The 27,282-nt window shown below is 45.5% G+C and overlaps 1 protein-coding gene and 1 non-coding gene across 2 annotated transcripts in view; both read left to right on the forward strand.

The window, feature by feature from the left end:
- Positions 1-7,615: 7,615 nt before the first annotated feature.
- On the forward strand, positions 7,616-7,687 carry trnaa-ugc (transfer RNA alanine (anticodon UGC)). The gene has a single exon. It is a non-coding gene; the product is annotated as a tRNA-Ala (tRNA).
- A 187-nt stretch (positions 7,688-7,874) lies between these two features.
- ift172 (intraflagellar transport 172) overlaps positions 7,875-27,282 on the forward strand; it is a 28,851-nt gene continuing 9,443 nt past the window's right edge. The window contains exons 1-33 of the mRNA XM_031800568.1: positions 7,875-8,085; positions 9,002-9,145; positions 9,326-9,438; positions 9,546-9,585; positions 9,700-9,765; positions 9,884-9,963; positions 10,058-10,145; positions 10,311-10,525; positions 10,651-10,774; positions 10,943-11,038; positions 11,256-11,417; positions 11,880-11,933; positions 12,144-12,247; positions 12,618-12,703; positions 14,090-14,202; positions 14,521-14,688; positions 15,046-15,182; positions 16,013-16,120; positions 16,989-17,073; positions 17,573-17,665; positions 17,807-17,884; positions 18,028-18,276; positions 18,871-18,949; positions 19,158-19,278; positions 20,746-20,890; positions 21,119-21,208; positions 21,439-21,536; positions 23,551-23,686; positions 23,844-23,960; positions 25,108-25,250; positions 25,651-25,744; positions 25,989-26,053; positions 26,627-26,807. Of these exons, the coding sequence (XP_031656428.1) occupies positions 8,047-8,085; positions 9,002-9,145; positions 9,326-9,438; positions 9,546-9,585; positions 9,700-9,765; positions 9,884-9,963; positions 10,058-10,145; positions 10,311-10,525; positions 10,651-10,774; positions 10,943-11,038; positions 11,256-11,417; positions 11,880-11,933; positions 12,144-12,247; positions 12,618-12,703; positions 14,090-14,202; positions 14,521-14,688; positions 15,046-15,182; positions 16,013-16,120; positions 16,989-17,073; positions 17,573-17,665; positions 17,807-17,884; positions 18,028-18,276; positions 18,871-18,949; positions 19,158-19,278; positions 20,746-20,890; positions 21,119-21,208; positions 21,439-21,536; positions 23,551-23,686; positions 23,844-23,960; positions 25,108-25,250; positions 25,651-25,744; positions 25,989-26,053; positions 26,627-26,807 (3,711 nt within the window). The 5' untranslated portion in view covers positions 7,875-8,046. The remainder of the gene's footprint in view (positions 8,086-9,001; positions 9,146-9,325; positions 9,439-9,545; positions 9,586-9,699; positions 9,766-9,883; positions 9,964-10,057; positions 10,146-10,310; positions 10,526-10,650; positions 10,775-10,942; positions 11,039-11,255; positions 11,418-11,879; positions 11,934-12,143; positions 12,248-12,617; positions 12,704-14,089; positions 14,203-14,520; positions 14,689-15,045; positions 15,183-16,012; positions 16,121-16,988; positions 17,074-17,572; positions 17,666-17,806; positions 17,885-18,027; positions 18,277-18,870; positions 18,950-19,157; positions 19,279-20,745; positions 20,891-21,118; positions 21,209-21,438; positions 21,537-23,550; positions 23,687-23,843; positions 23,961-25,107; positions 25,251-25,650; positions 25,745-25,988; positions 26,054-26,626; positions 26,808-27,282) is intronic.

Here is a 27,282-nt window from a genome sequence, read left to right on the forward strand (position 1 = left end):
AACGGGGTTTAAGAGCCAGAATTAAGTGAACTGCTGGGGAAATCTTCAGGGGATGTAGCATTTAATTAAGTATTTCTTAGAGAAACAAGATTATTGGGTAGGATTATACCTTCACTGTCTTTGGTCCACACTTCAGTCCAGTTGGTAGTGGTAATGCAGCTTAAAGTTGGTCGCCAATCCCCATATAAAATTCACAGAAGAAGAAGAAGATTTTAAGACCAATTCAAACAAGGGGATTGTTCGAACGTTGCTGCCTACAGTGCAGCAGTGGAGGCTGCTGGGGGGAGGACGGCTCATAATAATGGCTGGAACGGAGCAAATGGAATGGCATCAAACACATGGAAACCATGTGTTTATGTATTTGATACCATTCCACCCATTCCGCTCCAGCCATTAGCACAAGATCGTTCTCCCCAATTAAGGTGCCACCAAATGTTATTTCTCTACTGACCTGGTGGGCATTGGAATGGGCTACAGCTGTCTGGGCGAGTGGAGAGGAGGAGCTAGATTCTTATTAGGGGTTCATGGCTCGGTTTAAATGCATTTTCGATCATCCCGCGGAAGGCAGAGAGGGGGGTCAGCGTCTGCTTCAGCTACAGCAGGGGAATCAGACGGCTGTTGAGTATGTGATCACCTTCCGGACAGTAGCAGCTTCCAGTGAATGAAATGATCCGGCGCTTTGCACACTAATTCGAAGAGGTCTGCGCGAGAATGTCCAGAGGAACTGGCCTGTCGGGACAACAACCTGACCCGGGACACACTCATTGCGATGGCCATCCGCCGGCTTCTCTCCCTCCTTCGGCGAGTACTACTTCGGTAGATGAGTGGGTCCTTCCATCGTCAGAAGGAACAGGCATACTGCCACTGCAGTGAAGACCCCTGTGTTCCATCCTGGGGACCGCTTCTGGCTCTCTACCAGGAACATCCCACCCCGCCTGCCCTGTAAGAAGCTGAGCCCCCGGTTTGTGGGGCCATTCAATGTTCTCCGGAGGGTCAATGAGGTGACGTACAGGTTACAACTACCCAATAACTATCGTATCTCACCCTCTTTTCATGTCTCCCTTCTCAGGCCAGTGGTTCCTGGTGCCCTCACTGATACTGTCCCCCAACGACACACCTCCACCCCCCTGGACATTGAGGGAGGTCCGGCGTACTCTGTCAGATCCTTATTGAACTCCCAACGTCGTGGGGGTCGGCTCCAGTATCTGGTGAAACTGGGAGGGATATGGCCCAGAGGAGCGGTGTTGGGTTCCGGTGGAGGACATTCTGGAACCCAACCTCATCCGTGATTTCCACCTTCACCGCCGGGACTGACCCACTCCTCGTCCTCGGGGTTGTCCCTTTGGTCGGTGTCGTCCTGCGGCTGGAGCCGCACGTCAGGGGGGGGGGGGGTACTGTCATATCCTTTCCTGCTCCTCCCCTCAGGCGTACGACGTCGCCAGAATACTCACCACCGGTCGTGGGATTCATCATTACGCACACATGGCACTCATCATTACGTGCATGAATCCCAGGACCGGTGGTGAGTATTCTGGCGACGTCGTACGCCCGAGGGGAGGAGCAGGAAAGGATATGACAGAAGGGAGACATGAAAAGAGGGTGAGATACGATTGTGTTTGGGTAGTTGTAACCTGTACGTCACCTCATTGAAGGTTGCGAGTTCAAACCCCTGACAAGGTACAAATCTGTCGTTCTGCCCCTGGACAGGCAGTTAACCCACTGTTCCTAGGCCGTCATTGAAAATAAGAATTTGTTCTTAACTGACTTGCCTAGTTAAATAAAGGTTAAACATGTTTTTTTTAAATCATTATGATTCACACCTGGACTTCATTACCTTCATAATTTCCTCCCCTTTATATGTCTCTTATGTTTTCTCACCAGTTGGTATTATTATTGTGTACCGGCATTTAGCCACATGCATTTGTCTCACTCCTGGTTTGTTGTTTTATTAAATGTTTCACCTGGACCCGCTTCCCAACTCACAGCTCCGTTATTACACTTATGTCTGCCAAATATATGAAGGAGGTGAAATGTATTTAAGTTCATGGTGTCAGAATGCACTGCTGTATTGACTTGTTCAGAACTAACTTGACACATTCTTTTGCAGATTCAAAGCCAGATTAACTCATAATCATTCACGAATAAGCATATTTATTTGACAAAAATGCACCTAGTCGCCCATCAATCACGTCAAACACCTGAACTTCAACAATTACATTGTTAAATATTTAGATTTCTTTAAAACAATCTATATAGATATGCTTTTTATTCATAACATATAAACATCTGACTTGAAGTAAAGATTCAATGATTTATTAATCAATGCCAAAAAGGGATATCGAATAGCACCATATGCACTCTTATAACTATACAAGAGCGCATAGATTTTTCTGCTTTTCCATTTTAGGAATTAGACAAGCACAAATAGCACAAAATGTAAAACAGCATATTGTGATTTTTGGTGTGTCACACCCTGATCTGTTTCACCTGTTTTTGTGATTGTCTCCACCCCCCTCCAGGTGTCGCCCATCTTCCTCATTATCCCTTGTGTATTTATACCTGTGAACTCTGTTTGTCTGTTGCCAGTTTGTCAAGTCAACAAGCGTTTTTGTGTAAGCGCCTGCTTTTTCCCAGTCTCTCTTTTCTCAGTCTTTTGGTTTTTGACCCTGTACCCACCTGCCTGACCACTCTGCCTGCCCCTGAGCCTGCCTGCCGTCCTGTACCTTTGCCCCACCTCTTGATTACTGATATCTGCCAGACCTGAGCCTGCTGTCCTGTACCTTTGCCCCTGTTGCTGTAATAAACATTGTTACTTCGACACGGTCTGCATCTGGGTCTTACCTTGATACCTGATAGGTGGGTGAGTTACAAATGGAGAAACAACTGGATGTGTAAGGTATTTTTATTATGAAATACTAGGTAAACTCCAGCAGAATGAGGGAAACACAAAGACTCAAAACAAGGAGTTCCGCCATGCCTAATTTATGTCAATTTATATTGCTGCTGTCAATTATGAGCAGCACGTTTACCACTGCATTCAGTCTGAACCCCAGAATAAGCAGGAGGACAGCATTACACAGCTGGGAAAAACAGTAGAAAAAAAACAGACCACAACACTTAAGGTTCTTACAGACAGGCTGCGGTAAGTGGCAAAGAGGTCTCGTAGACTTCAATGGGAATAGGGTGCTGGGCGGCAAAACGCAAGCAGTTTTGCAAGCGGCGCGGTTTGTGGTGACTGGCCGCCGACCAGAATGCATCTTGTCAACCACTCAAACAATGCATTAATGACAACATTCCAGCTGACAGCAACCGGGACCGCTGGTCTCTACACACAGCAGGTGATTTCTCATGGTTCAATTGCCGTTTGATAATATATCCTCTTAAATGTAATTGCAAAATGTAGATTTCCGCCTAAATAGGCATACCCAAAAGTAACTGCTATTCATGTGTAATTATATGATTCTGTCATGCAAGAACTTTGTATATTTGGAAAGATGACATCTGGAAGATTATGAGGAAATGATCAGAAGATAGGAGTTACAGTATATAGTTCAGAATAAACAAGCTCAAGCACACACAAAATAACTTTTATTTCTATTTTGAAAGTCATTTGATAGACCTAACTAGAAATGGGCAGATGTTTTAGTGTGGTTCCTAACAACCTAAGGAATAATTTGATGCCCCCCATGTAGCTATATCTCAAACACAGACCAAATCGAAGCTTACCTTGTAAGATGTTTGAAAACAGGCAGACGAATAAGATATCCTCATTATCTGTGAAGTCCAAGGCACAACAACGTGAGTACAAAAATGTATTGTATGCTGCTGCCTAAATGATGTAATATACCAGGGAGATATGTATATGGTAGCTAAGAAAGTAATATTAAGTGTATGTTGTGTAATAAGCTGTTAGTAGCCCATGTGCCTCAACCTAATAATTTGTCCCCGTTTCCCCTACTTTCGCCTACTGTTCTGACTTGGTAGTGCACATGTAGCCTATAGCCTGTTTTAGAGATGTAATCATCAAATATTGTAAGAGCTTTCATTGTCTGCTTATATGCTCCCTTTATTTATCCTACTGTTCTGACTTGGTGTACAGGGAGAAAATTGTAAGAACTGTCCATATTCTGAATTCTGTTGCTGTACATTTCAAAAGTGCTGAATAAATAGTTGTATTGACCAAGTCCGTCCTTCGAAATTACAGATTGCCTCTTATCTACTCGTCGTTCCCTTATGGCATCTTTTGTACATCTCAATTGTCAGTAGAAACCACATTTGTTTAAGAAAGTCAGCCATATCAGCGTTTTTTTTCAAAGGCAGTAAATTAGGCTGAATTAACTGTTTCGCTGCCAGACAAGGCTCCACTGATAGTCAGGTGTAGCAGTTGTAAGGTGTTGGGACTGCTGTTGGGCACCGTTTGTCACCATTATAGTGCAATTAATGTATTGTTTAGTGTTGTGTAGTGGAATTGTTGGCATGCATCTACAATGTTCTTGTTTTTTGTTTGTCCCACCAGGATATACATGCTAAAATCACCACTGAAATAAATACAACATCCCCTGAAGATTTTCCCAGCAGTTCACTTAATCCTGGCTCTTCAACCCCATTACTCCTCAAATCGAACAACAATCGCTCCCTTTCCCTCCCATATTTCTGGCACTGTAATAGAACACGTTCCACTGTCTCCATCTCCTCTTGACAATGATCAGTCGGATGTTTCCCCACCAATTTCAATGTACTATTGAGCCTTGTGTGTCCCAGTCTCAGCCTTGTGACTACACTTTCCTTCCTTCTCTCTTGGCCTGAGGATCTCCCTGCCCCCACCTTTTCCTGGATCTTATACAGGGGTCTTCCCTTTCTCTCCCTGTTCCACAACTCTTGTTACTTATTTGTAATCACTGTTCTTATCAACTCCTTGGCTTCTGCTTTACTGATTGACAATTCCAGCTCAACGTTAGGATGTTTAAGAGCCTGCTTTGCCTTGATTTGGCAGTCTCCTTCCGATCATCATGGCACTGGTGAGTGACGTGAAGCTTGAATTTCAAGTTTTAATGTCACGTGCAAAGTACTGTGAAATAACTTTCTTGGAAGCCAAACCCAACAATGCAGTAATCAAAATGAATGTAGCACTAAAACTAACATGAAGTAGCGACAAACTTGTTGGATGCATTTGCTGTTTGTTTTGGTTGTGTTTCAGATTATTTTGTGTCCAATAGAAATGAATGGTAAATAATGTATTGTCATTTAGGAGTCACTTTTATTGTAAATAAGAATTGAATATGTTTCTGAACACTTCTACATTAATGTGGATGCCACCATGATTGCAGAAGGTCCTGAATGCACAAGACATATTAACCTTTCACCATTACAATAAAGTGAGGTTAGCGACCTGTACGCTCTCGTTGGCTGGCCCTCGCTTCATACTCGTCGCCAAACCCACTGGCTCCATGTCATCTACAAGACCCTGCTAGGTAAAGTCCCCCCTTATCTCAGCTCGCTGGTCACCATAGCATCTCCCACCTGTAGCACACGCTCCAGCAGGTATATCTCTCTAGTCACCCCCAAAACCAATTCTTTCTTTGGCCGCCTCTCCTTCCAGTTCTCTGCTGCCAATGACTGGAACGAACTACAAAAATCTCTGAAACTGGAAACACTTATCTCCCTCACTAGCTTTAAGCACCAACTGTCAGAGCAGCTCACAGATTACTGCACCTGTACATAGCCCACCTATAATTTAGCCCAAACAACTACCTCTTTCCCAACTGTATTTAATTGTTATTTATTTATTTATTTTGCTCCTTTGCACCCCATTATTTTTATTTCTACTTTGCACATTCTTCCATTGCAAAACTACCATTCCAGTGTTTTACTTGCTATATTGTATTTACTTTGCCACCATGGCCTTTTTGCCTTTACCTCCCTTCTCACCTCATTTGCTCACATTGTATATAGACTTGTTTATACTGTATTATTGACTGTATGTTTGTTTTACTCCATGTGTAACTCTGTGTCGTTGTATGTGTCGAACTGCTTTGCTTTATCTTGGCCAGGTCGCAATTGTAAATGAGAACTTGTTCTCAACTTGCCTACCTGGTTAAATAAAGGTAAAATAAATAAATAAAATAAATACATAATTCTTTGGGGGGGTGTATGATATTTGTGCACCTGTTTTTAAATCATATTTTTAAGTAAAACAATCCTTCCATCTACATATGAACAACTTATATGTACATACACACACAAACAAGGACTACACTTGCCCAGAACCACATGCTCACATTATTGCTTGCTACTTGGACTTGATTTGTACCAAGTACAAAGACATACTAGTTTCCTGTATTTTGTGTGTTTTTGTTAACCTTTTACTGCATTGGGCTAAATCAGGGTCACACATAGTGTTTCTTGGTAGTCTTGAAAATATATATTTTGAAACAAAAGTATACACCTTACACACATGTTATGGGCTTAGCAAAAAGAAGACACCTGTTTCAATGTCAAATATAGAGATACAATATATTCAATTTTGAGTTTGCATCCCAACGTTACATTTTATATACAGTGTGACAAAACATTTATTTTTACTGTTCTAATTACATTGATAACCAGTTTATAATAGCAATAAGGCACCTCTGGGTTTGTGGTAAATGGACAATATACCACGGCTAAGGGCTGTATCCAGGCACTACGCTAAAGAACATCCCTTAGCCGTGGTATATTGGCCATATACCACACTCCGTTGTGCCTTATTGCTTAAACAAACCACCACAAAATACCAGAAGACCAACCTTACAAAGCAAGGTATTTAACCCCCCAACTTATTTCACAACCATAAATATTTAAAAACATGCAAGAAGACACATTTTCTTCATGAAATGTCATTTTCTAGTAATTCAATTTCATATCTTAACCTTTGTGATTTGCTGGGAAAAAAATGTGATATCCATTATGGTATGGGTCAGATTGACCCGCAGTTTAAACCTACTCAAGAACCAAGTAAAAACAGCCAAAACTTGATTTTATCTTGTCAGACCTTTCAGAAAGAAGAAATACAACATTTGATTTCAAAAACGACATATTTAACTATTTGTTAAACATTTTTCCTTTCTCACAAACAAAGCATTTTCTGTTTGGAGCTCGTTTTTGAGTGTCTATGTCAGAGATCTACTACTGCTCCCGCACTAAGAAAGAGACGTTTCAAACATGATTATAAAACTACAACCAGAACCAGTCAAAACCAAATACATCAAAGACACTTGTTTATTTTGGACCTGTACAAATATCTATACACCTGAAAGCCTCCGGGTCAAAATGACCCATAACATTGTGTTTGTGTACACAATCTACACAAACATTCCACAAGACATCAGCGTGTCCACATTTTGAAGTTAGGTTCATGACCCTAAATGAGGAAAAGTCATTTAATTTCATGGAGAAAAAGAGGGTAGCTAGTATTTTAGACAACTAAAACGTGGAAATGGGTCAAATTGACCCGCAACATAATAGGAGGGTTAAAAAACGATGTACTGTTTTAATCGTGTAACATCTCACGTTTTCACCCATCTTGAACAGCTAATAGCCATATCATATCAGCTTTTCAGAAGTTGAGCGTGAGAATGGGGATGTAGCTCAGTGGTAGAGCGCATGCTTTGCATGTATGAGGCCCCGGGTTCAATCCCCGGCATCTCCAGTTGTTTTTGCATTTCCATAGCACTGTTCTATTTGATGCGTTTCGATGTAAAGCTAGCTTTGCTAGCTGTTATTATATTTACAAATATTTTATAGTTAAAATGTTAAATATATATATATCCAAGCTCTGCATACTTTCGTGCGTGCTGTCGTCAGACGTTTTTGGGTAACACGCCCACATACGTGCCAGACAACTGTAACCAGGGTGAACGGATGTTTTGAAAAATGTCTGCCTCCCTTATCAACATAACCAATTCTAACGTTAGCTAACGTAAACAGCAGTAACTTCGGGATTATATTATAAAGACTACACATTACATCAGTTACATAGATTAGTATAGATTAGTATAGATTTCAACCATGCAACTAAAGCATCTGAAGACGCTTTTAACGCCCCAAGTAAGCACGGCCATTTTACTACTACAGTATCTAGTAACGTTAACCACCACAGCTAACGTTAGCTAACAAACTAGAATGCTTTGATGACTAACGTTAGCTTGCTGCTAGCTAGCCCTAGTATGCCTCGATGTGTTATGTACTGAATTTTCTACCCCCAGCTTCACCGTAAATGTATATATTGCTGCCACCAGCCCCACATTGAAAGTCAGTATTACAGGATAGCAGTCTCTTATTTTCCTGTATCACACTAAACATAAATCTCCACACTTAGTGCCTTTAGGTCTCCAACCTAGGCTATTGCTGTTATCTGTCCCTTCATCTCACAGCACTTTTCTCAACCTGGTCATGTCTTTCGGATGGTCTGATGGCACACACGTGGTGCAGAGTATACTGTCACTTAGGCACAGTTACTTGTTCAATTCCTACCTTAAAAGGGAACAGCATAGGTTTCTTCACCAGCGTCAATAATCCAGAGTAATACAGATGTGAAATGTATACAACTGCATCCCGATGAGATTTGGTTTCATGTGGCGATATTCAGATGAACAATGTCTTTGTGCGTCTGCATTGCTTGCTGTTTGGGGTTTTAGGCCGGGCTTCTGTAAAGCACTTTGTGACATCTGCTGATGTAAAAAGGCCTTGATAAATACATTTGATTGATTGATTGATATCTAGCAAGCCTCAGCAAGTGTCCTTAACTAGCTAGATAACTTTTTTTTACTAACGTTAGCTAACTTATGTCCATTTTTTTTCTTCAACTGAAGGTCCTAGAGGTCAGGGTGTGTAGACTTTTTGGTGTGTGTCCAGAGGAAGGATTGAAGAAAAACACTGCCAGGTTCACTGAGGTTACAGCTAGTTACCTGTGTGAAGTAACTATACTGACATGGTATCCAATTTGTTGTCCCTTTTACCACAGGAGGGAGCTGCAAAAGTGACTTGTATGACATGGGCACCGAATAATGGCAAATTTGCTGTATGCACTGTGGACAGAGTGGTCTTACTGTACGATGAGCAAGGAGAGAAACGGGATAAGTTCTCTACTAAGCCTGCAGACTCTAAGGTTAGTAGGCATCTCAGTTGTCAAGTTTGACTATCATGTAATCCTCTCATCAATGGTGTACACACAACTTTTTGTCTGACCAGTTTGATACCGGAAGCTTTTCCCAGAAACACTCACACACAGCTGAATCTGGATTTTCGATAGAGTGATAATGTTCTTGTGAAATGTATCTTTTTGCAGTATGGAAAGAAGAGCTATGTTGTCAAGGCCATGGCATTTTCTCCTGACTCCACAAAAATTGCCATTGCCCAAACTGATAACATAATCTATGTCTACAAAATCGGAGAGGAATGGTAAGAATGCTTCTGGTATTTGTATTTCGGCTGGGTTTGGATTCACAGATGGCCCTCTCTACCATCTCTTTGTCTCAAGTGTGATGTTTCTTCTTTATTTCTCACAGGGGCGAGAAAAAGGTCATCTGCAACAAATTTGTACAGACAGTAAGTAATCACACATTTCTGGGATGAGATAGAGCTATGTCCAAGCTCTCTTTTGAGTTACTTACCAAAATACAAAACAACAGTCAATTTATAAGCAATCTCATTGTGTTTCAGAGTGCTCTGACTTGTTTGCTATGGCCAGCAGAACACGCTATCGTTTTTGGATTAACGGAGGGAAAGGTAAGTCATTTACACAATCAATGTTTTTTTTACTGCCAGTATTTTCAATAACAGGAAGTACTATGAGTTTTCGGAACATTGCGTTGGATCTTGATAAGTTTTGTTTGCTTCCTCCCAGGTTCGCCTTGCCAACACAAAAACAAACAAGTCATCTACGGTCTACGGGACAGATTCCTATGTTGTCTCATTGACATCAAAGTATGTGCCTTTCTTTTTCTTTCTTTAAACCCTCTCATTCAAAGTTATAGTCTGATGTTGTAGCTCTAATGCTGTACTCCTCTCTGTCTGCTAGTGTTTCTGGGAAGGGCATGCTCTCAGGCCATGCAGACGGGACTGTTGTAAGATATTTCTTTGATGACGAAGGCTCAGGAGAATCTCAGGTACTGTACCCAATACTGACATTAAATCATTTCAATGTGTCCCTGGGAATTTTCTCATAGTACTCCTTGGGTCAAACCTTTTGCTCTCACATTTCACTGTTAAAAAAAACAACAACATCTTATCAGGTAGATGCGTTGATGCATGTCTCTCCAATCTTTTTACAGGGCAAATTGTTGACCCACCCTTGCCCACCATATGCCTTGGCATGGGGCACCAACAGCATCATAGTGGCTGGATGTGACAAGAAGATAGTGGCCTATGGCAGGGAGGGTCACATCCAGCAGACTTTTGACTACAGCCGAGACCGCTCGGAGAAAGAGTTCACTGTGGCTGCCACCAGTCCCAGTGGACAGTCTGTGGTCATCGGCAGCTTTGACCGGTCAGTCTTCATTTTGATACATCAGTATACAAGTAATAAGCATGATATTACAAACGTATCTTACATTGCTTAGAAGCAGGAAGTTCTGAGTGATAAACTGTTTTGTTCAAATTATATAATTTCAGATTGAGAGTCTTCAACTGGGGTCCTCGGAAAGGTGCATGGGACGAAGCATCCCCTAAAGAGATTCCAAACCTGTACACCATCACTGCCTTGGCCTGGAAGAAGGATGGCTCACGCCTCTGTGCAGTGAGTAACCATACGTGAACGAACACACCTGTTCGCAACAGTAATGAAATACTTGATTTAGCTCCCAGTACTGTAGAAAGTAGACTACACGTTGCCTTTCACAGCTTTTCGCAATTCTAACTTTTGTGACAGCTTCATAAACATGTTTTTGTCAATCCCTGTGTTCAGGGTACACTGTGTGGGGGAGTGGAACAGTTTGACTGCTGCCTACGGAGGAGCATCTACAAGAACAAATTTGAGATGACTTATGTGGGACTGAGTCAGGTACGTTGTGGTATTCACCGCCTTCAGTTCAGAACGATAGCGGGGCACTGCAGTTAATCTGACAGGGTATGTTCAACTTGAGTCCTTGAGTTGTGGCTCACAGACATGGTTGTATTGAGCTTCACTTATCATCACACCACCCTCCCAACAGTTCTTTGTCACTTATTTCCTTGCGGGTTTGAGGCTCTGACTTACTAACTGAACAATGTGTCTCCAGGTGATTGTAAAGAACCTGTCTACAGGGATGCGGGTGGTGCTGAAGTCCCACTACGGCTATGAGATAGACGAGGTGAAAATCATGGGGAAGGACCGCTATCTGGTGGGCCACACTTCTGATACCCTGCTACTGGGAGACCTGTCCTCCAACAAGCTCAGTGAGGTATGATGGTCTGGCCATTCACGAATCCTTTACTCTGCTAGTTCAGGTAATTCTTTCTCTACCTGCTCATGTGTGTGGTATACAGACTCAAATTTGAAGTGAGCCGTTGGAAGAATCAAGACACTGAGTGCAAGAGATGTTTTTTTATGGGCCACCGTCCCCTCCTCTGTGGGAATATTCTTCCATATTGTCACAGTGAGAAACAAATTGCTCTATTGGAAGTTCCAAGGACTTGTTTTAAAAGTTCGAGGGCTGTCACGGTTCGGTGTGCTAATCCCTGTTTAATGGAGAATTCTCAAAGAGCCTTCACTGGAGCTGGAGAGTGCTGCTGTCGGAAATGACAGACATACGCGATAACAGGCTGCAGTATGTATGTGTGTGTGAGGTAGTGTAAAGCAGGAAGTGACGCCCACCGCACTTCGCCCCGGGTAAACAAAGACCCCTCTGCCGTTCTGTTTTCAGGTTGCATGGCAAGGCTCCGGGGGGAATGAAAAATTCTTCTTTGAAAATGAAACGGTACGATTCCATTCTTCTGTCCCTGTTTAGCCTTGTCTGCAGTTTATGTGCTGTAGTGAGGAGTTTTCAGGTTCTGCAATCCCAATTTATGAATAATAAAATACACGTCATGTCCCTGTTAACTGCCTGTCATTGCTTCTTGAACATAGGAATTCCGAATTCTCTCCTAATGGTAGGGAGTCGGCTGCTGACTGTGATGTGTTGTGTCAGGTGTGTATGATTTTCAACGCTGGGGAGCTGACGCTGGTGGAGTACGGCAGCAACGACATCCTGGGATCAGTGAGAACTGAGTTCATGAACCCACATCTAATCAGGTTGGCTTTCACTCATTCTCCTCGTAATGCATATATTTATAGCATATTATATTATAGAAAGCAGTTGCATTTTCGAACGTCACTGAGACATTTTTTGCTTGTCTTCTACTCTTATGTGAAGAATGGTCACTAGGTGGTAGTGTTGAGCTTTTGTTTGCACATGACAGTCGGGCATACTTTGAATACATGAGAAGGGTAAGCGTTTTGCATGCAGCTGTCAAGTCCATTTTCAGTGCGCCAAGTTAGTCATTACAAATCCATCCTAATGTATTCAGGCTGTCAAGATTGTCAGATTGGAGATATTTCTGTGCTAATGTTTGGATGTTCAGTTTTAACATTCCCCCTCTGCTTACTGTGTCTGCATCTCTAGTGTTCGTCTCAATGAGAGGAAACAGAGGGGGGTTGAAGGCAACAAAAAGTTAGCTTACCTGATTGACATCAAGACCATTGCCATTGGTAAGTGTGTGTGTGTCATGTCATGAATATGTGTGATGCAGAGTGTATGCTCCTTGAGATGGTGAACCGAGGACACGAAGACATGACTTCTGTGCTGCAGAAGGGTTGTCTTCTGGTCAAGGTCAAGCCAAGGTTATGACTCTGGTGCTTGTTGACTACAGCTTTTATTCTCAGGCCTTTAGTTTTTCCAGAAATGTAAAATCGTGTCATGTGTTTTTATCTAGGCTATTACTATCTAGTGAAGGAATTTGCATCCAGAGTGACCGTGTGAAGTAACTGCTAAATATTTTAACTAAAAGTGTCGGTCACCTTCACTCCAAGGCCAAGTTCCAGCCCAGCCCTCCCATCCATTCTTATTTGCAGATAAAGAGAGTCTAACACATAAAGACGCTGACCTGCCCTTTTTGTGATGGATGATACCCATTCATGTAAAGGCAGGCAGGCGCTGCTCCGAGCGACTTGGTCCCCACATTGCTAGGTATTGATTAGGTAAACGATTGTTTAATTTTAGCGGGCCCACCCCATCGCTCTCTTACCCCACTCCTCCCCTCTCTCCCCTGGGGCAACTTAAGACGCTAGCGCCTGTGAGGGCCGGTAGAGAATGATGCTGAGACAAACAGGCATATGCCGCTTCCAGATAACGGGCCTTTCAATTAGGCGCTGACCTCATGGTGGGCGGGGTGGTGGGCGGCGGTGTAGAATCTAAATGCACGGCCCATGCCCAGACCCCGCCACAGTGCAGGGCTGAGCTGAGCGCCATCTGCCCAAGCCCTGTCCACTTCCTGTGCTAATTAAGTCCAGGCATGTCCTTCTGTCGCTGCCGAACAGTTTTTTTGTTCAGGTGGTGAAAATGAGAAACAACCTCCATCCAATTTATTTCTCCCCTTTGAATGACAGGAGCAGTTTCTCTCTTTTTTTTTTGTCGCTTCTCCCCTCCCTCCCTCTTCCCTCCCTCTTTCCTTCCCTCCCTCTTTCCTTCCCTCCCTCGCTCTGAAAGTGTAAATTGGAAAATGCTTTTTTAGCTTCTCAGAAGCTTGATTACAGAATAAAAGGAGAAGCGATGCCAGACCTCTCTGTCACATGATCCATTAGAGAATCATAGATGTTTGTCAGAGTGGATGTATACTACTGTGAACACTGACATATTCATATTGCATCATGGCTTTGTTCTGTAGGCCCCTCACTTACAACATACCGTTTTATCTCATCTCTAGCAGATATATAGATATATAATGTGGCTTTAAACACGATACACCACCTACCCTCTTAGTACAAACTCTGGAGTTGAGAATGTTTTCCTTCTCGGTCTCTCGATGCCACCAGTCATTGATTGCTGCTACGACCTCGAGGCACAGCTCAGGTAATCTCTCTCCCTCCCACTCACAGTGGATCTGGCCGGCGGATACAACCTGGGAACCATCAACCACGACTCCAAGATTGACTGGCTGGAGCTCAATGAGACGGGGCGCAAGCTACTCTTCAGGGACAAGAAGCTGCGGGTGAGGCAGCAGCTCAAAGTAACGGGCTGCCTAGAGCTATGCCTGTTTGATGTGCTCGCCCTGGGCAAAGGATGCCAAGCATTTTAATTGGGAATCCCTTTGGGAGCTTTTGACTAAAAAGTGACTCATTGTACTCAGATGTTTCGCTATGGTTTAGAATTTGTTGTCGAGGACCCAGTAGAGCTGAAATTCTGGTTTTGAAAGGTGCATTACTGCTCGGATTTGAGTTTGAGTAACAGACCTGCTTCTCCCTCTCTCTCTCTCTCTCTCTCTCTCTCTCTCTCTCTCTCTCTCTCTCTCTCTCCCTCTCTCCCTCAGCTCCACCTGTATGACATAGAGAGCAGTGTTAAGACCACAGTGTTGAGCTTCTGCTCCTACGTGCAGTGGGTTCCTGGCAGTGACGTGGTGGTGAGCCAGAACAGAGGCAACCTGTGTGTGTGGTACAACATCGACAGCCCAGAGAGAGCCACCATGTTCCCCCTCAGGGTGAGGGCAGGGGCAGTGGGGTGGGGTGGGGGGGAGGGTCCGGCCAGCTCATATGCTACTGGCAGGGCTAACGTTAGTCACCGTGTGGCTGAACTACTGAGCTGACTACTTTCTGTTTATAGACCTTGAAATGTAATACCCAATGTGACCGACTGTGTGTCGCTCTTCTTTTTCACCCCCCAGCCGCTCAGAAACATTCATTTAGTAATGCCTGTGTTCTTATTGTCCTCCTCTGTCTTGACGAACCTTTGATTAAGTCTCTGAGTGCAGTGAAAGGCACACAGTGTAATTATCTCCTAGCAGGTAGAACTATAAGGGCTGAGAATAGGGCTGATTTGGCCTCTCTGTTTTCCACAGGGGGATGTGGTGGATCTGGAGAGGTCCAATGGTAAGACAGAGGTGATTGTGACTGAGGGGGTCAACACTGTGTCCTACACCTTGGACGAGGGCCTTATCGAGTTTGGAACAGCTATTGACGATGGCGACTATTATAGGTAAGTATCTACCTTGTAAGAATGCAGTGGGTCTTTCGGAATGCACAAAAGTGGCAGCTTACAATGTTATTACAATTCTAGTTGGTTTTTGATAAGATCCCTAATTGTGCAACATCCAGGGTGGAATTAATGTGGGTTTAGAATGCAACTATTTTGGTCCGCATTCCACACTCAATGCCGTCGATTTGAAGTGCATGTAGTCTATTTTGACAACTGCCACTTTTCTTCTTCAAAGAGGGGCTTAGGTGGTGGGGTCGTGGCAATGGGTGCTGTCGGCCCCTTTCTGAGCGGCTGAATTTTGTAGAAAATTTTACAAGCCACCTTGACACTGTAGAGAAATATGTGCATTTCAGAACATTTCATACAATGAATTCTATTCATTTGGCCATGGCTAATACTGTGTTATTTTGCTCAGACATACTCACAAAATGAATACTGCTATATTCTTTGTTTTGGGAATCTTAAATTCTCCCTGACTATGTAGCTTTTAATTTGGTGATTGTTAGTTCTCAAAGATTATATTATACAAATATATATATATATATATAGGTCCATCATCTTTTCTACATATTTGTATATGTACATATTTAGTTGTTTAAGTTTACACTGAAACATTTTTCCATCCTGAAAATTCAATTGTACACTGTTTGGACTTAGGAGGACCGAAAAAATGCTTAGGCGGAAACTGTTACCCTATAGCTGCAAAAAAGAGGGTTGTTTTTCTGTTGAATCTGTTTTTTTTAGTTACACTTTGTTGCTCTCTCCTGCTGTGAGCTGTCCCTGTGGATGGTCCTGCTGTGTGACTCACGTGTGTGTGTGTGTTCCCTCAGAGCTACAGCATTCCTGGAGACTCTGGAGATGTCCTCGGAGACGGAGGCCATGTGGAAAACTCTGAGCAAACTGTCTCTGGAGGCCCGCCAGCTCCACATCGCAGAGAGGTCAGCACAACGGGGGACCACACTCATACTGCGTCACTCATGCCTCAACATACACATACACACACTCCACTCATGTCGTCGTGCGTGTCCCCAAGGGGGCTCGGTAAAACCTAAACAACAGCACCGTTAGGCTTATCTTCTAATACAATCCTTTCTCTCGCTCTCTCTCCGTTTTAACTTGTGAAAAGTGACTCGCCTCCCGTGAAGACGTTTAGCCCGGAGCAGCCTCCTCCCTCCTCAGTGTTTTTAACTGAGCTATGCGTACGTGACTGGGGGGGGGGAGAAATAGTACAGCGCTAAGCAGTTCACCCAGAACTGAGAGTACTCTGTGTCACGTTGAAAGATGTGTCCCTGGCTAGAAAAAGCTATCTCTCTCTCAATAGGACTCACTTAACTTACTCTGGTGGTGCTTACTTAAGCTTTTGTGATTTTATTTCCCCTTCTTTGTCTCTCGCTTTTTCTGCAGGGTGAAAGTTAGATTTGACTGTAGCATGGCATCAGTAACACTGCGGCCGTTCCTGATGTATGGGGGTTGATTTACATAAATCATGCAGAGGGGGAAAAAAAAGGTTTTGTCTGCAGAGGAGAATGTAAATGAAGGAGGGTAGGTAGCTAAAAAGAGATGCTCCTCTTTTGATTGCGAACGCAGCTTATTAGTGTGATGCAACTTCCCCGAAAGCTGGTGATACAGGCGGCCTAAGTTGGAAAGCCGTTGAAATGTTCACCCCGGCGCTGTAGCATGGCTGAAGGCTGTCGATAGAACACCCTTGGTGTTTGTTTTAGAGGTTATGTCAAGAGTTTTTTGTCTGTACACTTTTGTTTTTGCTGCGCCCTCAGTGTGCCTTAAGTTGTTTTGTGTGTTTTTTAGGTGCTTCGCTGCCTTGGGGGATGTCTCCAAAGCTCGCTTTCTGAACCAGACTAACAACATCGCTGACCAAGTCTCAAAGGAATACGTATGTACTGTAGTGTGTTGGTCTGTCATGCATCGCCAGTCCACACCTCCCTTCATAACTGGCAGTAGATATACTGAGTAGTGTTGGAGGCTCTAGTTTGGGTCCATCGTCATCCAGGCCCAGAGTTGGAGGCAATCCAATCCAGGTGTCCCATCTGGGGCCACGGCGCTCAGCCCTGGGTGTCTGTTGGGGCCCCTGTGTGGGTCTCTCTGCCCCCTGGAGCATGGACACATTGGCACCCCTGCCAGCACAGCTGCTCCCTGACTGGCCAGGCCAGTCAATCCATCCATTACATCACTCTGCTCCACTGGGCTATTAAACTCCATTAATGCTAATCACACACATGCATGCCCACACACGCAACCCCAGCACCTGTTTACCATTGTTGAATGCAGGGCGGCCTGCCCCAGTCTGATAGAAAGGACATGCCATTCCCTGTAGCCTTTCAGAAACATGTTGAAGTTGGTCTTATGTGACACTTGCCTTGTCTAATCTCCAGGGTGGTGATGGTACCGAGTTCTACCAAGTCAAAGCACGCCTCGCCATGCTGGACAAGAACTACAAACTGGCTGAGATGTACTATATGGAGCAGGTAGGAGGGTGTAACTTGAATGTTGGAATGTCTGTCTAACACTATACAACTCAGTGAAGCGTTTGGTCTGTAGGGAAAGCATGAAGAGCCTCCCCAGTCTCACCGGGATGTGTGTCGATGTGTTGTGTGACCGCTCTGTAGAATGCCATTGATGAAGTGATGGAGATGTATCAGGAGCTTCACATGTGGGACGACTGCATCGCTGTGGCTGAGTCCAAGGTAAACGAACATTGAGAGACTGTACTACTCGCACACGGCATTGTTATTTTATCAGCTATCTGCAAAACGATTCATAATAATAACAGAGCTTTTCCTCCATGAAACTGTGCAACATAGCCCTTATTGAAGGAGTGTCTTCCCAGGGCCACCCAGAGCTGGACAACCTGCGTCACAGCTACTACCAGTGGCTGATGGAGACCAACCAGGATGAGAAGGCCGGCGAGGTCAAGGAGGGGGAGGAGGACTTCACGGGCGCCATCAACCTCTACCTCAAGGCGGGCCTACCGGCCAAGGCCGCCCGATTGGCTATGAGCCGTGAGGAGCTGGTCACCAACTCTGACGTCATCAACAGGATCGCGGCTGCCCTCATCAAGGGAGAGTTCTATGAGAGGGTGGGTGTCATGACTGCTGCAAAATCACACCGCGAACTCAGCGGCTGTCGTTACACGAGGCTTCTTCAAGAAGAGTATCGTATCCAGCGACAGAGTAAAAGTCTTCATGGAATGAGGTGAAAGGTTGCTTAGATCCCGCCATGCGCTCCTGATGGAGAGGCCCAGAGCGACTCGGAGTGATTGTCTCGCAATGTGATTTGTGTGTGATAGAGAAGTTTGTTTGTCTCTGGTAAGGCAGGTGAAGTTGGTGCAGAGAGAGACAGATGTGTTCTAGCTCAGTGTCTCTGTGTACAGCGTGAACCTTTGTTTCCTGCCTGTGTCTCTGTGGTGGATGACTCCTCTCCTCAGAACCGATGTCAGGGAAAGTGTATGTCTGTCTTAATAAAGGATGTGTCTGGGAGGATGTTAGTCGGCCTTCTGTTTTTCTCTCGGTCTGCTCTTTTTCTCTTGCTCTCTCTCTGAATGTCTCTCTCTCTGTTTCTTTCTCTTTCTGCTCTTGAACCATCTGGTTATGGACCAGAGGCGCTGTAAGTGACTTAATGAGAGGGAGGAAGTTGAGTTGAACTAAGTAACTTTCCTCTCTCCCATGATCAGGCAGGAGATCTGTTTGAGAAGATCAGGAACAACCAGAGGGCTCTGGACTGCTACCGCAAGGGTAACGCCTTCAGGAAAGGTAGGCCTGACACAGCACTGAGGGTGAATATAAGAATGAATATCGCCAGTGTGTAGTGGTTAGGACGAGACCATTCACACAGTATGTATTAGTTATTTCATTAATAGCCCAGTCATTATGTTGTTGACTGAGTTGGATATGAGTTTGGAGAATAAATTGTGAACTGTATTGACGTTAATGTAACTGTGACGTCTTTCCCTGAGCGGAGCTGTGGAACTGGCTCGTGTTGCCTTCCCGGCTGACGTGGTGAAACTGGAGGAGGCCTGGGGAGATTACCTGGTCCAGCAGAAACAACTGGACGCCGCCATCAACCACTATATAGAGGCTGGGTGAGTCAGCGCTGCTGTCTGCCCATCACGTACTACAAGGAGGGAGGGAGGACGAGAGGTGTAGAGGGAGTGATAGAGTGACGGATAGAGATGAAAGGAGTTGGGAGGCAGGAGGAGGTGGTGTGAGGGGTTTGTTTATAGTGAAGTGAATGATTCATTTCCTGTGTAATCAAATGGAGGTGTTGTTCATTAGGCAGCGCAGGGCTCCAGTCCCGAGGGCAGGCTGCTTTAGATAGCACACTGGATGCTCATTGGATGGCTGGCCCTCTGGTAATACTGTGGTGGTCTGACTGACTGGCATAATGGGCCTCGCTAAAGCTCCATCCCCTACTAATCACTTACTGCTGGGAATCAACACAGGAATCAACTGAAGAAATAACCAATAAAAGTGGTTTGACAGGATTGTAACATTGAGTCTTAATTGCCATTCTAGTCTTAATTGCTCCCTGGTTGGGCTGGACATAGCCTATTAGTTGTTCCAAGTGGATGAATAAAGTTGCTTTGTATTGTATTCTTTGATTAGTTCTATGTCCTTTGATGGTGCAAACGCCTCCTCTTCTCCTCTCCTCTACCCCCCTCTTCTCCTCTCCTCTACCCCCCTCTTCTCCTCTCCTCTATCCCCATCTTCTCCTCTCCTCTATCCCCCTCTTCTCTTCTCCTCTCCTCTACCTCCCTCTTCTCCTCTCCTCTACCCCCCTCTTCTCCTCTCATCTATCCCCCTCTTCTCCTCTCATCTATCCCCCTCTTCTCCTCTCCTCTATCCCCCTCTTCTCCTCTCCTCTATCCCCCTCTTCTCCTCTCCTCTATCCCCCTCTTCTCCTTTCCTCTACTCTCCTCTATCCCCCTCTTCTCCTCTCATCTATCCCCCTCTTCTCCTCTCATCTATCCCCCTCTTCTCCTCTCATCTACCCCCTCTTCTCCTCTCCTCTACCCCCTCTTCTCCTCTCCTCTACCCCCCTCTTCTCCTCTCCTCTATCCCCCTCCTCTCTTCTCCTCTCCTCTACCCCCCTCTTCTCCTCTCCTCTATCCCCCTCTTCTCCTCTCCTCTACCCCCTCTTCTCCTCTCCTCTATCCCCCTCTTCTCCTCTCCTCTACCCCCATCTTCTCCTCTCCTCTATCCCCTTCTTCTCCTCTCCTCTATCCCCTCTTCTCCTCTCCTCTACCCCCCTCTTCTCCTCTCCTCTACCCCCCTCTTCTCCTCTCCTCTACCCCCTCTTCTCCTCTCCTCTACCCCCCTCTTCTCCTCTCCTCTACCCCCCTCTTCTCCTCTCCTCTACCCCCCTCTTCTCCTCTCCTCTATCCCCCACTTCTCCTCTCCTCTACCCCCTCTTCTCTTCTCCTCTCCTCTATCCCCCTCTTCTCCTCTCCTCTATCCCCCTCTTCTCCTCTCCTCTATCCCCCTCTTCTCCTCTCCTCTACCCCCCTCTTCTCCTCTCCTCTACCCCCCTCTTCTCCTCACTATCGTAGCTGTTCCTCGAAGGCCATCGAGGCTGCCATAGGGGCTCGCCAGTGGAAGAAGGCGGTCCATATCCTGGAGTTACAGGAAGACCGGTCAGGAGGGAAGTACTACCTGAAGATAGCCCAGTACTACACCTCCATCCAGGAGTACGAGGTAAGAGGAGGGAGGGAAGGAGAGAAACGCAGCCTTATTCCGGCTGTTCTGATGAGTCAGGGGCCTTGCAACGTGGCAGCTGGCAATGCCTGCTTATTCCAGACCTGACTCCCTGCTGCCTCTGTGCTGCATGTTTGCATAAATTAATTAAGGTTTTGATGCACTTTGAGAGCTGGAATCCACAGAAAGGAATGTACAGTATGTCTCTGTCTCTCTGTGCGAACCCAGGTTGCAGAGCCCCTGTTTGTGAAGGGAGACCACATCAAAGATGCCATCGATATGTACACGGTGGCTGGGAGGTGGGAGCAGGCTCATAAGGTATGCATCCTCCTCAATGTCCCATCTTATCATCTGGCTCGCCCAGCTTAAAATGGCAGGCATTTGATTGTAACAGGATACACTTCTGTGCTTTCTATGTTTAGTTGTGACAGGCCTGTGTGTTCTTTTAAAGTGGGATGTTATGCACAGTGAATTGGAATGACAATCACAGTGAGTTAAAGTGACGCTTGGTACGGTGTCCATGCACACTCACACACATTGTGTCCTAGCTGGCAGCGAAATGTATGACCCCAGAGGACGTGTCGACTCTGTACATCAGCCGAGCCCAGGACCTGGAGGGAGAGGGGAAATACAAGGAGGCAGAAAGGTAACCTCTCTCTTTCTTTCTACCTCATCTCTTCCTCCCCACTCCCTATCTCTTCCTCCCCACTCGTCTTCTTTTCCTCTCTCTCTCTCTCTCTCTCTCTCTCTCTCTCTCTATCTCTTCCTCCCCACTCCCTATCTCTTCCTCCCCACTCTTCTTCTTTTCCTCTCTCTCTCTCTCTCTCTCTCTCTCTCTCTCTATCTCTTCCTCCCCACTCCCTCTCTCTTCCTCCCCACTCTTCTTCTTTTCCTCTCTCTCTCTCTCTCTCTCTCTCTCTCTCTCTCTCTCTCTCTCTCTCTCTCTCTCTCTCTATCTCTTCCTCCTCTCTCTCTATCTCTTCCTCCTCTCTCTCTCTCTCTCTCTCTCTCTCTCTCTCTCTCTATCTCTACCTCCTCTCTCTCTATCTCTTCCTCCTCTCTCTCTCTCTCTCTCTCTCTCTCTCTCTCTCTCTCTCTCTCTCTCTCTCTCTCTCTCACACTCTCTCTCTCTCTCTCTCTCTCTCCCTATCTCTTCCTCCCCACTCCCTCTCTCTTCCTCCCCACTCTTCTTCTTTTCCTCTCTCTCTCTCTCTCTCTCTCTCTCTCTCTCTCTCTCTCTCTCTCTCTCTCTCTCTCTCTCTCTCTATCTCTTCCTCCTCTCTCTCTCTCTCTATCTCTTCCTCCTCTCTCTCTCTCTCTCTCTCTCTCTCTATCTCTTCCTCCTCTCTCTCTCTCTCTATCTCTTCCTCCTCTCTCTCTCTCTCTCTCTCTCTATCTCTTCCTCCTCTCTCTCTCTCTCTCTCTCTCTCTCACACTCTCTCTCTCTCTCTCTCCCTATCTCTCCTCCCCACTCCCCCTCTCTTCCTCCCCACTCTTCTTCTTTTCCTCTCTCTCTCTCTATCTCTTCCTCCCCACTCCCTCTCTCTTCCTCCCCACTCTTCTTCTTTTCCTCTCTCTCTCTCTCTCTCTCTCTCTCTCTCTCTCTCTCTCTCTCTCTCTCTCTCTCTCTCTCTCTCTATCTCTTCCTCCTCTCTCTCTCTCTCTATCTCTTCCTCCTCTCTCTCTCTCTCTCTCTCTCTCTCTATCTCTTCCTCCTCTCTCTCTCTCTCTATCTCTTCCTCCTCTCTCTCTCTCTCTCTCTCTCTATCTCTTCCTCCTCTCTCTCTCTCTCTCTCTCTCACACTCTCTCTCTCTCTCTCTCCCTATCTCTTCCTCCCCACTCCCCCTCTCTTCCTCCCCACTCTTCTTCTTTTCCTCTCTCTCTCTCTATCTCTTCCTCCCCACTCCCTCTCTCTTCCTCCCCACTCTTCTTCTTTTCCTCTCTCTCTCTCTCTCTCTCTCTCTCTCTCTCTCTCTCTCTCTCTCTCTCTCTATCTCTTCCTCCTCTCTCTCTCTCTCTCTCTCTCTCTCTCTCTCTCTCTCTCTATATATATATATATATATCTCATTCATTCATTACCCTCCTCTGTTTTCAACCCGTATCGACCAAAACCCTGCTGCCAAATTAATTATGGATTTTATCACGGGCAAAGTTTGCTGACATTGGGCTACAGGGGCCTGATTTAACAGTCATTTTATCCAGAGCATTCTCTGTTGCAGTTCAGGTCAAGGTTCTACTGCAACAAATTGACAAACAAAAGTGTTCAATTGCTGTGCATTGATAGCAAATTGGACTTTAATAAGGTGCCCTGGCTGCGTTGTGTCTGAAACATAATCATTACACCTAACTGAACAACCCCTCTCGCCCTCTAAAGGAGCCTGTGCCTTTCCATCACACGCTGCCAGCCTGCCACAAAGACCGTGTGTCACCACGTGCCCCCAACTCTGTGTCATCCCAATACCTGTCTATTTTATTGATCTCTACTGTGACAAATGTGGAGCAGAATTCATCGTCAGCAAAGGGCAACTTCATTTTATGATGAGAAGTTATATTTTCTGCTCGTGCTTAATTTGCGGTTAATGTAATCAGAGATTAAGAATGACTCCATTTTAGTGCAGAGCAATGCAATCAACTGTGTGTGTGACTGGAATATTCGCAGGCTGTTTGCGACAGTGGAGGAGCCGGACCTGGCCATCACCATGTATAAGAAGAACAAGATGTTTGACGACGTGATTCGACTGGTGGCCAAACATCACCCAGACCTGCTGTCTGAGACTCACCTGCACCTGGCCAAGGTCGGAGATAGGGGGCGCTGTCGAAAGAAAAAACATAAATATCATATTGGTATCAATTTGAAAAATATCTTATGAGAGGGACTCGATGTGGTTTAGATTAGCCAGGATAATTAGTTTGTCAGGTTACTGAGTCTGCGTTGTCTAATATTTATTCCAGGAGTTGGAGACAGAGTCCAGGTTTTCAGAAGCGGAGTACCACTATATGGAGGGCCAGGAGTGGAAGGGTGCAGTCAACATGTACCGTGTCAACGACATGTGGGAGGAGGCGTACAGGGTACGTGTCCACGTTTCTTTTTTTGTGTGTGTGTAACGATATATCGGTCGGGCTCTAGCCCACATCACGAGTTGACTTTCGTCTCTCGCTGAGAGTCCCTGAGATGGTGAGTGTCTGTGAACAGCAGGACAGTGTGACAGTGTGATTATGACGCCCCTGGCTTGGCCTGTAATGCCATATCGAGGACAGTGGTCTGTGCGAACACAGCAGCACAGGATGGACGTGTTACACTGCAATACCTCTCACTGCTTACAGGCCTCCTAACACTCTCTGTAAAACATCACCACCTGGCTGCAACTCTGCTACTTCGGCTTCCTTCTTTCTGGCCCTCCACTATACTATAGAGGCACATACACTGAGTGTACAAAAACTTAGGAACACCTTCCTAAAATTGAGTTGCACCCCTTTTTCTCCTCAGAACAGCCTCAATTCGTCGAGGCATGGACTCTACAAGGTGTCGAAAGCGTTCCACAGGGATGCTGGCCCATGTTGACTCCAATGCTTCCGACAGTTGTGTTAAGTTGGCTGGATGTCCTTTGGGTGGTGGACCGCTCTTTAAACACACGGAACACTGTTGAACTTGAAAAACCCAGCAGCATTGCAGTTCTTGAAACGCTCAAACTGGTGGGCCTGGCACTTACTACCATACCCTGTTCAATGGCACTTGGTCTTGCCTATTCACCCTGATTGGCACACATACACAATCCATGTCTCAAGGCTTAAAAATCCTTCTTTAACCCGTCTCCTCCCCTTCATTTACACTGATGGAAGTGGACGTAACAAGTGACATCAATAAGGCATCATAGCTTTCACCTGGATTCACCTGGTCAGTCTATGTCATGGAAAGAGCTCCTAAAAGTTCCTAATCTTTTGTACACTCAGTGTAAATGTACACCCTCTTTAATTAACACTCAGTTGCACATCCATTTATTAAGAGCTTCACTACAGAAATGCCATTCATCTTGCTCTCTCTACAGCGATCTCCTCTCTCACAGTTCCTCTCTCCTTCACTCTGTCTCTCCCCTATTTGGCTCGCTCCCTGCTCTCAGCATGTGCAGTGGGCGACACGTGAGGCGGTTGATGGTGGGAGCTTCGGGCGTATGAATCTGTTGTTCCTAATCCTCTTCCCCTCCTACGTGTGTGGCAGGTGGCGAAGAGCCACGGGGGAGCCAGTGCCCACAAGCAGGTGGCCTACCTGTGGGCCAAGAGTCTGGGAGGGGAGGCTGCCGTCAAACTGCTCAACAAGTTCGGTCTGTTGGAGACCGCCATCGACTTTGCAGCAGACAACTGGTGAGCAGATCAATGCACTGGACTGCACTTTACTGTACTGCCTGGAACCCCATGCTCTTCAATATTGCTTTCATGTTTACGAGGTGATTAGGAATGTCCCTGTAGTCAAGTGCCCATCACTGGGAGGTACTTGACGTATCAGATGTATTTGTTCTCTGATTGACTCAGTATGAAGCCTATGCAATAGCCTGAAATGTTCAGCAACACAGAATTTGAAAATGTCTTTATTTTTGCTTTTATTGTGGTGTTTTACTCATAGTCTGAAGCATTGAATACTATAGGCATAAGCTGTTTAAGACCTTCCCCATTCCTTCCTAGGACTCAGTGTTGATGAAGCTGCTGTACCTCTGTGACCTTGACTAGGGAACTGGTTTTGACCCTTCTCTTGTCCTCCTCCCAGCGCCTTTGACTTTGCCTTTGAGCTGGCTCGTCTCTCCACCAAGAACAAGATCCCTGAGATCCACCTGAAAAACGCCATGATGCTGGAGGATGAGGTAACATATATATATACACACACCACTTCCAACTCCTCCTCCCAATCCCCGTCACACACTCATTGTCATTCAAGGTTACTCTGCAGTTTGCATCGTCTCAAAGATTCAAAAATATTTACTCCGTTGCCTGCCCAAATTTGGGTCTGAGCGCAGTGTTTCTCCCTTCTCCAGCCATTAAATGTCACGCATGCATTATTAATCCCTCCACCACCGAGCACTGAGCCGTGATGTTTCATTTTTCAAGGGCAAGTTCGCCGAAGCCGAGTCGGAGTTCATCAAAGCGGGGAAGCCAAAAGAGGCAGTGTTGATGTAAGTGTATCAGGAGCTTTTCTCTTGTGGCGTTGGCATGTGTCCCCTACAGAAGTCAAAGCTTCAAGCCTTCCTGAGTCGACTTCAAAAGGAGCGCTGGTGCCAGCACAGCTCTTGCCTCTTCCCCTTCACAACTTCCCCTGACTTCTCTGTACATTGGTTATAGACCACCTATTAAGTGAGTGTGAGATGATGTGGTGGTGCAGGCAGACAGGTTTGGTTGGAGGGGAGCTCAACTCTCACACAGGTAGCAGAGGAACTGGAGCCCTGTCACCGAGACTGTTTGATGTCTGCTTCCTGGAGAGGGGTGGGGGTGTATAGGGTGGGAGGGAACTGTACTCTATACTGTAGACAGACCTACAGTATGACAGGGCTACTGGAAGATCACAACATTAGTGTTTTTAGTGGCATATCGTCTGGCTAACTCAGATTAAAGAGTTGGAGCCCTTTAATCTGTGAATAACAAGTATTTCAGAGAGTGTTTGCTGTCTGCAATCTGATAAACAAAATGTTGAACTTGAACCTGTAACAACACAAGGGAGGTTAAATCACAGCCCGGTGTGTCCCTTACAGGTACGTCCATAACCAGGACTGGGTTGGAGCCCAGAGGGTGGCGGAGGCCAACGACCCTGACAGTGTATCAGACGTGCTGGTGGGCCAGGCCAAGTTCTGCTTCGAACAGAAGGACTTCCAGAAGGCTGAGGCCTTCCTCCTCAGGGCTCAGAGGCCAGAGCTGGCCATCAAGTACTACAAAGTAAGAGACTGGGTGTTTCTCAATATGCGTTACCGTGCTCCGATCACGCATATTAGAACACGGAACGGCAAATTTCAACTGAAAATATTCCTAGGATTGTTGAATTGTTGTAACCACTTAAAAACCGCCACAAAATGTATTGCAAACAATGGTGGCTGGTTTTGAGCTGAAGCGAGCGAAAATCTTCTCTGGCTTCGGAAGGAAAAGTTGCCTACTCACATCTCATATGCTGCCTGACAATATTTGATCTCGACACATTTAATTAATACATGCTGTGTTCATTTCAACATGTTTAACTACCTACAATGTCCACTGTAGCATGGGAGTGCGCAGTGCTTCTCAAATGTACATTTTTATGCATTCTACTAAACAGTCTCCATATAGACGTCCATAAAAAAAATTTTTTACTGGTACCGGGGGACCTTCAGACACCTGTGGGCGACCTAGAGCAAAACAACCGACATGTACAGTGCCT

Source organism: Oncorhynchus kisutch, linkage group LG21, assembly GCF_002021735.2.
Source record: "Oncorhynchus kisutch isolate 150728-3 linkage group LG21, Okis_V2, whole genome shotgun sequence".
Lineage (NCBI taxonomy): Eukaryota > Metazoa > Chordata > Actinopteri > Salmoniformes > Salmonidae > Oncorhynchus > Oncorhynchus kisutch.